Here is a 14,681-nt window from a genome sequence, read left to right as displayed (position 1 = left end):
TAAAGGTTAAATCTTCTTAACAATCGATTTAAGCCTTCAAAGTGTGCGGTGATGCCTTCATAATTTGTCTAGGTAATCCCTCGAGGACAGCTCGTTCCACGTTCCGAGAGTTTTTATTTGGAATCAATTACTTATAACAAAATATAATAATTTATTCAATTCAAAAAGGTAACCCCATATCTCACGGATTGTAGATCTAGTTATTTTATTCAATGAGCGTTTCTTCATGTTTAAGTATACTTATCTATGGTAAGAGCATATATATTGTTCTATTTATGGCGACCCCGCACTAGTAAACGCAGTGTTGGCCGACCCCCCACCAGGTGGACTGACGACATCAAGCGAGTCGCAGGGATTCGCTGGATACAGGCGGCTCAGTATCGTGATGTTTGGAAGTCCCTACAAAAGGCCTATGTCCTGCAGTGGACGTCCATCGGCTGATATGATGATGATGATGATTTATTGCTATAAAACAATAAAATAAATATAAAATAGTTCATTTTGTTCAACATAAATGTAGTAACAAGTAGTAATAATCTGGGCGGCTATTCTCTAACGATGTTTTGTACAATTCGCATTTCAGAATATCTCTACTGAATAGAAAAACGCAGGTGGTCAATGCCAATAGTAAGTACACATAAGAGTAGTAAGTAGGTACATCTATCGGCGACGGAGTATTTTGTATTGACTGTACTCGTAAATAAAATGGGGCAGTCCTTAACCTATTAACCGTGGCTTGTAAGTGATCTGGGTGACGGTACACCCATACACCCATACACTAAAACACCCTGCACCACCCCACAGTTAGTTCGCAAACAGTTGCGACAATGCAGGAAATCGTATGATTGTTTTTGCTATTTCAAGTTTTCATTGCATTTTTGTAACTGTACCTTCAAACACAGTCCATAGGGCTACTTAACTAGGGCTATATAACTTACTCCATCAGGCCCGGAACTTCCATCAGCACTTCTTGCCCGACAGTCCGCCATACTTTTTCACCAATTATACCCTGGGAACAATAAACATTTCAATATATAAAAACCATTTAAGTAAAAAAAGGCTTAAAAACTGGGTTAGCGGGTAAAAAATCATAATTGTTTAAAAATATATAAACGAAATTTCGTTCACCGGTTTCCATTAAATAAAGTGAGCACCTACTACATTTCTTACTTAAAATATTATTTTTATTTTTACAGAAGTCATAATTGTTTATTTTACATGTCACGTATTTGTAACTATGTGCTTATTTACCAACCAAGACACAATGTTACACGATTATTACTAAGTATTGCTACTATGTTCCTAATGTGCTAATGGCTAAGAATAAATGGCCTATTCAATTGAAGGATTAGGTTTAAATTAAAACAACAAATCGTATTAAGGCAAGTAATCGTAGCCTTTATTAAAGGAAACTGTTTGTCAGATAATTTCGTTGATTTGATCAAAAGGCCGACTCGTACGATATAAATACCATATTTTTTTAGTTATAGATAATTTATATGACATGGGCATGCAAGCATTTTTTTTTGTGGGCATGGAGAACATATCGGGCAGGAAAGGTGAGCGTTAATGCATTCTAAAGGGATCCCTTAAACCTACACCCAAGGTGGCAAGTCCGGGAATCTGCTCAAGGTGTTTCCTCTACTACAAAATGCGTCTTGGCGGCAAAAATAAGTATGACGGTAATACTTCCCCTGGCAAGTTCTCACAAAATCTCTACTACTTCCAAGAAAGTCTAACGAGTCTAATTTTTTAGTAATTTTATTCTAAAAAGGTAGGTAAGAGACACTCTGTCTCTACTTGATATTGTATAGTCACCCGGTTGTTTGTATATTCATTGTTGAGCTCTTTTATAGCTGCTTACCGAAAGATCAGACCTGCCTGCCGTCGTTGAGACGTGCTTGAGTGTGCGTCAGCGATAGCCCTTAGAGCGGTATCTCTGTACAAGTGAAGTGTACAACCAATGAGATATTATGACTTCTAGATAAGATATCATTTTTAAAGTTCTATACATAAAAAAGCAAATAAAACACTTATGGAATCGATTTTTAGTCCAAGTATCTTACTGTTTGACTGTCTTAGGAACGAGTTGAAATTAAAACCGTATACTCAGGTCGTCGGCCACTTAAAGCTGTGAATAAATCATGGTAACTTAACGTAAAAAAAGATACGGTCGAGTATGGTTTAAAGGTTATGGCCATTTATGCTATTCGTCCAAAGACAAACAATCTTCAGAAAGTAAATGACAGAAAGAAAGTAAATCTTATTATAAAACTGAAGAATTTGTTTGTTTGCTTAAACACGCTAATCTCAGGAACTACTGGTCCGATTTGAAAAATTCTTTCAGTGTTAGATAGCCCATTTATCGAGGAAGGCTATTATTCCCTTATTCCTACGGGAAGGGGAAACACGCGGGTTGAACCGCGCGGCGTCAGCTAGTTGTTATTAAACCTTCAAGAATACGTATTGAACCGTCCTTTATCTGTCCCGTGGGAACTTATTGGGAAAATGCTTCTTAGTCGGGTAGTAAATTGAAGTAAATTATTCAAGTTTCTAGTTTAATGTAATCACTGGTACCTACTGACAGCAAAAGTTAAGTTCATTTGTGACAAATGTATGCGTAAACTTGTAATCAAATATGAATATGCTAACGAAGGCGGGCGTGAGCCTTGCGCGAGGTCACCGAAAGAGTTGGTTGCTAACTTTATTTTTATCTCACACACAGAAGCATTTAAAAATACAATATTTTTTTAAAAACTTTGAAAAAAAATCCAACAACAGTCCCTGTGATTAGAAGAAATGTCCTGGGTTCAACCCCTGCAATCTGTAAAGTTGGAGCGATGTGACATCGCTCAATCTTTACCTTATAAAATTAGTATAGAAAACATATTAAAACTTTTTGCAGAATGGTTTACCTCGTTCATAGTTTTGTCTGACACACCATAAATGTCATACACCAAATTTGAAGTCATTAATAAAGATTTTGTTCCCAAGCCTATAACTAGACTATAAATAATTAGGTACAATACAAAAGTTTTCCATGTTTCCTATCTTCTATAAGCAAACAAAACAAAACACCCATTAATAAAATTACAATACTTGTTACTTTTGAAACCTCCAACAAAAGCTTTTATTGTTGTTTAACGAAAAACAAAAAGTAAAAAAAAGATATCCCAAGCTACTTAATATGACGAGTGATAAATGACATCAGAAAATGTTTGTTGTTTGCAATGAGGTAGTAACTTATAAACAATAATATTTCAAAGCTTTAGGTATTAGGTATAGATGGGTACCAGTAGCGAAGACTGAAATTTTCTCGTAGATAACCTGATCATGTGATTTTTTTGTTTGAATGTGTTTTGGCTGAATATGTTGAATTATTTACGTCCGTAAAAGTCGTGGATATTTTAAATGTAAATAGGAATCGGGTTGTTAGAAACCGTCACCTCTGATAGGTATGTACCACAGAATATGGAAAACCTATAATTTTAAGTTGAAAAAGAATAAATGAAAAGTTACCTAAAAAGCTCCATCCATCATCCAATAACAAAAAGCCAGCAGAACATTCTTTTGTTGCTTTTTCGTATAGCAGTGTTTCGTAGCATCCATAGAGTAACAAGATAATAGAGATGGCTTATTCCACACGCTACTTTTTTTTTATAGGCTAGCGCTTGACTACAATTAAGCCTGATGGTAACCATTAATGTGGTCTAAGTTGGAGCGCGCTTAACTAGAAGATGCCTATTCAATCTTGGTTTTTACGCTAGTTTACAGTTATAATACAATCGGTTGCAGAAACTACACATTTTTAGAGTGTTGAAGGAGTATATATCTCTGACTGCCTCGTACACTCATCTGTTATTGGTCTAACCATCAGTCATTGTCAATATGATAATGTCATCATATAGTGATTGTATCGCGGTTTTACGTTGATATAGTAATAAGGCGTTGTACTTAACTGATATATGTATTTATTCACTGATTTTTATATATTAAAAGAGTATGAAATAAAACGACTATAAAATTGATGTTACGAATGGATGGTGAGAAGGGTAATGGTGTAATGAATCGGTAAAACAATCTATTCACGCATACGTGGTCGAGAGAATTCTAAATATGAAACTGATATGAAATGTGAAAATGTAGATGACCAGATCTATGAGTGGGCGAACGGAGGAGTTCGCCACAAATGTTACAGAGTTAAACCCTTAGCCCAGCAACTCACGTTGGAGTGGTGGGTCTAAGCTACAAATTACCTCTCCAATAAAAAGGGCTTGTCCACTAGGGGGACGTACAAATAAGCTGATAATAAAGACACTCGTATAAAATCTTCTTGCGCAGCGACAAGATCCCGCGTACATGCCATTTCTGTATAAGTCTAATGTCTATGGTATCAGCCCTTATTCTCTAGTTAAGATGCTTCTAAGTGAGAGCACGCAATATCCCGTGTGCGCAGATAATGCCGCGAGACGGGAATTCATTAAGATTATGTCTACATTAGGTCCTTTATCACGGCTACTCACACTTGGGAAGCTTTATTGCCCATAAACTAACGTCAAATATGGACTAATAGAATTAATATAGCTAGATATGTACTTTGTATAGAAATATCTACAATTTTCATGGTTACGTATCTAAAAATATCAAAACGAACAGGAGTTCCTACAAGACAACACTTGGTCCATCTCTTTTAATTTTGTCAAAACCCAAGTTATCAAGCTGAAATTTAAAAAATCAAAATGTTTTTATCTCACAAGCACTTTTGTAATGTACAGTAGAAGATAGACTTTTAAAGAGACTCTAGAGAATACAAAATAGTAAATTTTCTACAACATTGCTGAAAATGTTAAGACATGGGAACTTAAACAGATATGGCATTGATTTCCAGCATCGGACATGTCTAAGGCTTTTCGGCCGTCGCTTTGTAGCTGGGCCAAGCGAAAGTGTTCCAGCACGTTCCAGTACGTTGCCATGTGGAACTAGAGGTAGGTATTACGGTAAATAAACATTAGTATTTCCAAGTCCGACACCATCTTAGAGTCCATCATCACTTACCATCAAGTCATGTGTCATCAAGCATGAATAAAAATCAGACTAAAATTATAGAGGCGAAAGTTTGTGTGTGTCATTGTGTATAGTATGTTACTAACTGACACCCCAAGTGCCGAACATAGTTAGTCGAAGTTTAAAGTAAAGACACACTCAAGTAATAGGTACATTGTCTTCTTTTATTCCATCCGCAGGGGGATTTATAAGAAAACACGCGATCGAAGTCGGAGGCATGCATCTATACTAATATTATAAACGCAAAAGTTTGTATGGATGTTTGGATGTAAGTTTGGATGTTTGATACTCTTTAACGCCGCCACTACGGGACCGAGTTGGCTAAAACATAGGCTACTTTTATCCCGAAAAAATCCATGGTTTCTTGAGATTTGCGAAAACTGACGATTTTGATGATATGAATGTTTGTTACTCTTTCACGCCTCGGCTACTGAACCGAATCGTCTGAAATTTGAAGTAGAGATAGATTATAGTCTGGATTAACACATAGGGTACTTTTTATCCCGAAAAAAATCCATGGATACCGAGGGATTTGTGATAAAGTAAATTCCACGCGGACGAAGTCAGGGGCGTCCGCTAGTTAAATAAATAAAAGACAGAGCCAATAGCGAAGCGTTTCTCTCAGACAACACTAACGTGTTTCATTGTAGTAGAATTAACACGATCGTTATATCCTTTATTTGCTTTATGAGGCGCACGTGAGAGCGATGACCCTCCGGCTTATCGCCGGGGATTTGCTCTTTATGGCGGCGGGCGCTGCTTCAAACGCGCCGAGCTTTCACGATTGTATGAGTGCCGAGAGCTTTTTGCACGAAAGCTAGTCATTGCAGCTGGCTATGATTATTAGTAAAGTGTTACAAACGGTGAAGGAAAAACATCGTGAGGAAACTTGACAATTTCCTTCGTGTGCGAAACAGCATTGGGTGAACTAGGGCCTCTCATGTAAGAGGAGGATCTGAGTCGGTTGTTGACGATGATGATGATGATGATGATGATGCAGTGATTGGACCTTTAGATCACGAGCTCCAGCAGGCTAATTCACTAACTTGACGTATGTTGGTTGACATGTACGAAATTGAGTTACTACGTAACAAATGTTATCCGGTGCTTACTAACAACCCTTCGTGCATATCAAAGTAAATGACATTTCTCACTTGATTTATTGTTTATTTTAATAATTTGTTAATAAAGATCAAATTAGTGAATAGGCCAGCTGGGGTCAAGTTCTATGAAAAGCTATGTAAACCGAGTTTGGGAAATTGGTGATCCCACACTTCCGTAACTCAAAAAGATTATTTGAAAAAATTAGAGCAGGGCACATGAATGGGTTAAAAAATCAATAGGCCAAAAAAGACCAAACTTTCTATATTGGTTAACGTCTGTTCTGGTAGTAGGCATCAGCCGTGGCTAGTTACCACTTTACCGACAAAGACGTTAAGCGTTCCTTTATGACATGGCATTGAAACCGCCACAGGTAAGGGTAGTAAATAACTGGAACCTCTTTCAAGTGCTACCTTACTAGACTAACTACTCGTAGTAGGGCCTTGCTTATAGACACTCTTCTCCGAAATAAGCTAGATTTCCTATTGAAAATGACAATCAAATCAGATCATTCGTAGTATTGACATGACAGATTTTTTAATGAAAAACTATGTTGAGTGTAATTTATACTCCGCAGTGATAATGCTCATGTGTACCAGTTCTCATGTGTAATGATGAAGTGATAGGAACGATAAAGTGATGATAATATCGATAGTGATGAGTGTTATTTTTCAGTGTTGAAGTGCTCGGTACACGGTTTTCTCGAGTAAATCGAAATAAGTATTAATATGTACAGTAAATATATTTCAGAAAGAAGATTGACTTAGGAACAAAGATTTTTTTTTAAATATTTGTCATATCTTTTAAATGTGACAATTCGAACCTCCGATCCGAACCTACGCCCTCCGAATCGAAGGCAGAAGTCATATCCACTGGGCTATCACGGCTCTCGCAAAGCATGCGAGGAACATATTCTACAAAGTGTTTGTATATACACTTTCATCATTTTCAACCCATATTCGGCTCACTGCTGAGCTCGAGTCTCCTCTCAGAATGTGAGGGGTTAGGCCAATAGTCCACCACGCTGGCCCAATGCGGATTGGCAGACGTCACACGCGCAGAGAATTAAGAAAATTCTCTGGTATGCCGGTTTCCTCACGATGTTTTCCTTCACCGTATATATACACTTTACTGTTACAATAAAAGTCGAACTCTCTTTCTACAATAGAGTAAGTAACTTATACAGTCATGATACAAAAATGCACTGCTTACCCTAAAGATCAAGGAGATTTCAAACAGTTTGTACGTATAGTGCCTACTCTAGTTAAGAACCATGTGCACGCCACTGTACAATACCCTCCTTGCTTTTTCATTTGGTTTAAAAGTACATTAAACGAGCGTCCTCTTACACACACTTCGCCGTATCGAATGGATGTCGACATGCAATGTCTAACGTCCAAACATTTCCACCATGTTAATTTTTATTACCATAGTACGAGTATAGTAAAAAACCCGAGTTAGAAACGCCCTTTACCCATCTGTTTATAGAATGAAAAATGTTTATTTAAATAAAATTACTATACTAAAAAAACAAAAACTCTTTTAAGCCGACGATATGCACCACGAAATGATATATCGTTAAGAGAAAAAAAATATCGTTCTCTCTTTCATGCCATCTCAACGAAAGAGAAAGCAATATTTCCGGTTCAGCGCTATTGGTCGCCAATATGTCATTTTGTTTTATTTGGTCTTTATTAACAACCTATTAAAATAAATAACAAATCAACTGAAAAGTATCATCTACCTACTATACGAAATCACGAAGGCATAGGAAGGTAGGCACAGGATGACATTTGTTACATAAGTAGAATCTCAATTTCGTATATGTCAACTAACACACATCATGGTTAGTGAATTAGCTTTTTTATTAGTAATTGCTGGTGACATTATTACTTATTTATTAAATAATGACAATAACCAGGCAGATCCTTTGCGCAAAAACGAGCCAGCCAGACAGCCAACATACTAAAGATATAAAACACTTTTGATTCAATAAACAAATGGGTGAAGGTCGATTCTAATTCGGATCTAATACATACTAGATACAATCTGTTGACAGGTTCCAGATAAGAAGCGAAGAAAGTTTTTGCTTTTTCACTTACTTAATGTGTTATTTTTGTTAATAGAAACCGAAAAGGTTATTGCTCTGTAGATTTTATATTGTGGAAATTGCTTACAATCCGTAGGTATCTCACTCAGCTAGAGGTTTGTTATAGTCTACAGAGAGTGTAATATAAAAAAAAATATTATTACTATTAAAGGAATCGGTTAATTTCCAACCAAATTTATAATTATCGTTTTAGATACAACAGAATACAATTCAATTTATAGTTCCTACTTAAAGTTCATAAGTAGATTAAGTTATATTTTACGTTATATAAGTTACGTAGGTACAATTAAATAATTTCACTTTCGGTAAAAGATATAGACAAAAGAAACTAGAAACTATTAATTTTCGTGCGAACTGTTGTAAAAATGAAAGTTTTGATAGTTCACAAGGTTTTCACAAGAAGTCCTTATACCTACGAGGGCTTTAAAGTTATTGTGGTAAGAAACAATAAGATTCAAAGAATTTTTACGATATATTTTTTTTATTATTTACAAGTTATTGTAGCGAGTCTAAATACCTCGGGAATTGGTTCTTTCTACCCTTGGTTAACAATCTACTATTATTTAGAAGGTTTCACTTTCCTTTGCTTAGAAGTTAGTAGTCCGTGGCAAAAAATAACTCTTGAGGCTTGACGTAGACTTTCCAGTCTGAAATTAAATTATTTTCATTTCTAAATGAATTAATTTCATTTCTAATAATCATTTCAGTTCATATTCAGAAATCAGTGGTCCGTGGCAAAAATAACTCTGTGGCTTGACATACACTTTCCAGTTTGAAATTAAATTAATTATTTTCATTTCTAAATGAATTAATTTCATTTCTAAGAATCATTTCATTTCATATTCAGAAATCATTTCGTGGCAAAAATACCTCATTGGCTTGACATACAATTCCCAGTTTATAAATAGGGTGACATTTCTGTCAACCCTTAGACCGTACCCGTCTCAGAACTTACAGATTTGCATTAATTAATATAACACATAGATAAACTTTATAATCAATCATGAATATGTAACGAAAAACGTAGTCGCAGGGTACGAAGTACCTGATTGCCTCGAACCGCCACTCAACCCAACTCGCGAACTTCATCGCACAATCTAATTTGTTACTTCAGTCGCTACCGAGACGGAGCCTTAACTCGAAACCTTTCACTGTGACACGGGTCACATTATCATTTGGGTGTTCAAAGTACCTGTAGACATGGCGAATAAAATTCATTTGGACACTTCATTTTTGTTTTTTTTTTCATTTTAAATAAAATATGATCTATACTAAAATTATTAACTAGCGGGCGCCCTTTTATTTATCCTATTTTTAGCCATTTAAATAACAGATATTATTACACTACATTTCAAATTTCAACGTTAAGAAAACATCGTGCGGAAACCTGCATACCAGAGAATTTTCTTATTTCTCTGCGTGTGTGAAGTCTGCCCATCCGCATTGGGCCAGCGTGGTGGACTATTGGCTTAACCCCTCTCATTCTGAGAGGAAACTCGAACTCAGCAGTGAGTCGAATATGGGTTGATAACGATAGGTACAAAAGAACGAACTTCCTCATATTTGCTACACCTCGAGTTGTTTACGTGTGAAATATAATGGTCAAGCCGCCAGAAGTAACCCTGACGCAACACGTGACGCCGACCAGTGTTATGACGCCATAAAAATAGCATCCACAATTATTCTATTTTTACATCCTTCCTATAAAACTTAGTAAACATTTGAACAGTATATTTTATCGGCCTGTCTAACGTAACGGTGTATATATATTTGAAACATGATCCAGCTGGCCTATTCACTAATTTGGTCTTTATTGACAACCTATTAAAATAAACATCAAATCTACTAAGAAACGTCAGCTATCTACTGTATGATATTCACGACGGGTTGTCAGTAGGCGCCGAATGACATTTAATATATAGAATCTCAATTTCGTATATGTCAACTTACATACGTCAAAGTTAGTAAAGCCTGTAAGGTCTGTAAATCGACCAATCATTCAGGCAATTAATATTTTTTTATAATACAGACTATTTAGGCGTTTATGTTACCGTACGATAAAAACCTAAAAGAAAGTTTCAATAGTTCCTTGGTGTTGGTGTTCGCTTTAATTAACTGCCACTTCCACTCCTAACTCTTTTTGCACCATTTCACTATTTTACTATTTCACTATTTGCACACTATTAATTTAGTTGAATGTTATAAAGAACAATAATTCTTGCAAATAAACGATATATATTATTATTATTACTATTAATACCTACACCTCACACAAGAAATGCCAAACCTAAATTACATACCTACTTATATTTTTCCTTTATCCATAAAGCAGTGATAGCGCAGTGGCAGAGTAAAGATAGTGTATATGACCTCTACCTCCGATTCCGAAGGGCGTGGGTTCGAATCCGGTCCGCGGCATGCACCTCCAACTTTTCTATTGTGTGCATTTTGAGAAATTAAATATCACGTGTCTCAAACGGTGAAGGAAAAACATCGTGAGGAAGCCTGCATACCAGAGAATTTTCTTAATTCTCTGAGTGTGTAAAGTATGCCAATCCGCATTGGACCAGCGTGGTGGACTATTGGCCTAACCCCTCTGATTCTGAAAGGAGACTCGAGCTAAGAGCGAATATGGGTTGATAATGATGCCTTATCCAAAACATATCACTGTTCTTTAAGAAAATCGGCAAAATTCAAGCATTTATAAATGTATACAACTACATGATATATCTAGTATATTTTACTAAAGCTGTTCTCCCAAGACTAGTAATTATTGCTCGCCATAATAATAATTAAAACAACCGTGACAAAGTGACAAAGACTGTTAAAAAGAATGATCCGGCCATTAGAATAGTCTAATGTCAATAAAGATATCATTCAACCCTAGGGAGTAATAAATGAGTCCACTCCGTTAACCTTTTACTCAATTACACTCAGACAGATGACTTTTTGCAGCACTTTACTTTAGGTATATGACTGTGATGGTGCCTCGTGGGTCTAGTGGTTAGTATATGTAGCTTCGGCCTACGAAGTCCTGGGTTCGAATCCTAGGAAATATTGAGTTTTTCTTTCTTCCAAGGAATTCTAAGCCTTAAGATAAGTAGGAAGTTTATTTATTTATTTATTGTAAAGAAAAGTCAAAATCATTACCAAAAATAAAACTAAGCAATATTTCCTATATGCTACAGCCAATTACAAATTTTACATAGTTAGAACATAATAATAATAAACCACACTTTGGAAATACATTTCTTGTAAAAAAAGTTGGCAACCCTAGAGCGAGAGAACGACGCATGACATTATCTTTTTTCGAGTGTGCAGCCGGCTCCATCGAATTATAAGACGTCACGTCAAAAGGGTGATAGGTCTAAACTCAATATCAAAATTGATATGAAAGTGGAAGCAAGGCGTAAAGGAAGAAAGTTTATGGCATGCAAGGTGGCTGCAGGCAATCTCTTAAAGTCATTTACTGAATAAACTTTCGCTAATCTCGGGATACCATGGATTTCTTCGGGATAAAAAGGACCCTATGTGTTAATCCTGAGTAAAATTCCAAATTTCAGCCAAATCGCTTCAGTAGTAGCGGCGTTAAAGAGTAACAAACATCCAAACTTTCGCGTTTATAATATTAGTAGGATATATACGCAAAACTTCAATAAATATTTTCTCGGCTATTAACTACTAATAAACGATAGAAGCAGGGCCCCTATACCCTTAGGTTAAGGTTAGAATATTCTGAATTGAATGGCAAATGAAATTGGAAATCAATCGGTTTGCTCGTCGACCGTAACATGCACAGATATTAAGGCTTAATTTCCTGTTTTCTGTGTTTCAAAGGCTTTTCAATTTAGATATAATTGAGTTGTTTAATTGATTTCAATGTTTTGCAAATTCTGTTCACTCGGCCGTAGGCAATAGCGCGGCAAAATGTTTCAATGCTGCTTTAAAGTCTCCTCTCACATTTCATAAAGAGAATAAACGCCAGAGGCGTGCATAAAGTTGCAGATCAGATATGCACTAGTAAGACAATGTAACCAAAAACCACTGGATAAGCATTACCAAATCATTTGTTAGGGTATGCATTGCTTGCATGTATGAAGTGCACGCCACTGTCAGTGGCGTAACTATAGAGCGTCAGGGCTGGCGTCAAAGCCATGGGCCCATGACTCATAGGGCCCAACCCACATCCCCAGCATTCGAGGCTGTGAGCTCAAAAGTAATTTGTAAAATGATTCGTTGGGTTCCCAAAGTGTTGGAATGGCGACCCCGAAGTGTTGGTCAGCCCCCCACCAGGTGGACTGACGTCATCAAGCGAGTTGCAGGGATTCGCTGGATGCAGGCGGCTCAGTATCGTGATGTTTGGAAGTCCCTACAAAAGGCCTGTCCTGCAGTGGACGTCCATCGGCTGACATGATAATGATGATGATGAAGATTGACCACGGGTATAGTTACGGTATTGATGATGATAACCATAGTTGTGTGAAATGTTGTGATCAGCTTGTATATTCAAGCCGACGCCGCGCGGTTTCACTCGCGTGCATCCCCACATTCCTACGGGAACGGGAAGTTCCCGTAGGAATGTGGGGATAATATATAGCCTATAGCCTTTCTTGATAAATGGGCTACCTAACACTGAAAGAATTTTTGAAATCGAACCAGTAATTCCTGAGAATAGCGCGTTCATCAAACAAACAAACTCTTCAGCGTTTTAATATTAAGTATAGATTTGGTGTTTATTAACTGCCTCATTGGTCCCGTGGTTAGCTGGTTTGGCTACAAACAATGAGGTCCAGGGTTCGAATCCCGGGTCAGGACAACAAAAGAAAAATGGGTTATTGGGATTTTTCTTACAAGAAAAATCTTAGTAACAGCCTGGAGTTGGGAAGTTGGCGGTGTTAGTACACTCCCGTTCCTGGCCATCCAGAGTTCCTACTACACCACAAACTTTACGTCTTTATAATATTAGTTTAAATGTTATCATATTTGTTTGAATAACGAGTTTTTAATTAATATCAAATCAACGTCCCGGACAAGTCGTTATCAACTCATATTCGGCTCACTACTGAGCTTGAGTCTCCTCTCAGAATGAGAGGGGTTAGGCCAATAGTCCACCACGCTGGCCCATTGCGGATTAGCAGACTTCACACACGCAGAGAATTAAGAATATTCTCAGATATGGAGGTTTCCTCATGATGTTTTTCCTTCACCGTTTGAGACACGTGATATTTAATTTCTTAAAATGCACAGAACTGAAAAGTTGGAGGTGCATGCCCCGTACACCGGATTCGAACCCACACCCTCCGGAATCCGAGGCAGGGGTCATATCCACTGACAAGTCTGTCCCGGACAAGTCCGTTATAGTTATTATTTAAATACATTACTACAAAACAAAGTGCATTCAAGTATCTATTTAATACGAAGCCATTCGCAGACTTTGCGCCTGACATTTCTTATTTAACGTAGTATTTATATTCCGGACAGACATACATTGTATTCTTGACATATTATTATTATCAAACACGCTTTCATGATTAGATTGTGTATGTTGAAGTAAGCATCGTTATTCCATTTACAGAAGACGATTTAGATTAGAATGAATGAATCAGTAGGTACCTAATAATGTTACATCGCATATGTTTAGACTAAAGGAATATCAGCACAACAAAACAGCAAAAGTATAATATAAACAATATTAATTTCGTATAGCACTTGGATTAAGGATCCGAAATATACCAATTTTAATGAAAAATAGTAAAAAGATTACTTTAGAAACTCAAGTTAATAATTGCGTATTTTGTATTTTTTTCCTAAAGTTAAATACACAGTCGGCCATTTCGTAACGTCACATGAACCTGAAATTATAGTAAACATAACAATTCGGCCGTGGCTAGTTACCACTCTACCGGCAAAGACATACCGCCAAACGATTTAGCGTTCAGGTACGATGTCGTGTAGAAACCGAAAAGGGGTGTGGATTTTCATCCTCCTCCTAACAAGTTAGCTTACTTCCATCTTAGACTGCATCATCACTTACCATCAGGTGAGATTGTAGTCAAGGGCTAACTTGTAAAGAATAAAAAAAAAGTACAATTTAGCTCACCATACAATGTAAGCTATAAGATATTGTAAATATTTCAGCTTTGTTAACGCTCCTTCATTTTCACACACAAACGCTTATATCTAAAACATGTCTGTTCACAGTACAACAATATTTTATACTGAGATACTGAGGCGGACAAATGTGGAACATTGACTCCATTTTATTTAGTCGCTTATTAAAAAACGAAAGTTATTTAAACACTTAAATATCCTCTATAATGTCGACTTGTGTGTTCAGGAAGTGTAAAAACTATATACACATAAATATATAATAGAATTAAAGGCAAAACTGTGCATGTGTGCGCTC

The 14,681-nt window shown here is 36.6% G+C and overlaps 1 protein-coding gene across 3 annotated transcripts in view; it reads right to left on the bottom strand.

The window, feature by feature from the left end:
- Window positions 1-14,681, bottom strand: part of LOC112058332 (adenylyl cyclase 78C) — a 106,457-nt gene that overhangs the window by 36,803 nt on the left and 54,973 nt on the right. For all 3 annotated transcript variants that reach the window (XR_008250823.1, XM_024099094.2, XM_024099118.2), the window contains exon 3: window positions 939-1,009. Coding sequence is in view for 2 of the 3 variants with exons in the window: in XM_024099094.2 (XP_023954862.2) it covers window positions 939-989 (51 nt within the window). In the remaining variant the exon portion in view is untranslated. The remainder of the gene's footprint in view (window positions 1-938; window positions 1,010-14,681) is intronic.

The sequence above is a fragment of the Bicyclus anynana genome, chromosome 4 (assembly GCF_947172395.1).
Source record: "Bicyclus anynana chromosome 4, ilBicAnyn1.1, whole genome shotgun sequence".
In the NCBI taxonomy this organism is placed as follows: domain Eukaryota; kingdom Metazoa; phylum Arthropoda; class Insecta; order Lepidoptera; family Nymphalidae; genus Bicyclus; species Bicyclus anynana.
This window is presented reverse-complemented; position numbering and strand designations above follow the sequence as displayed.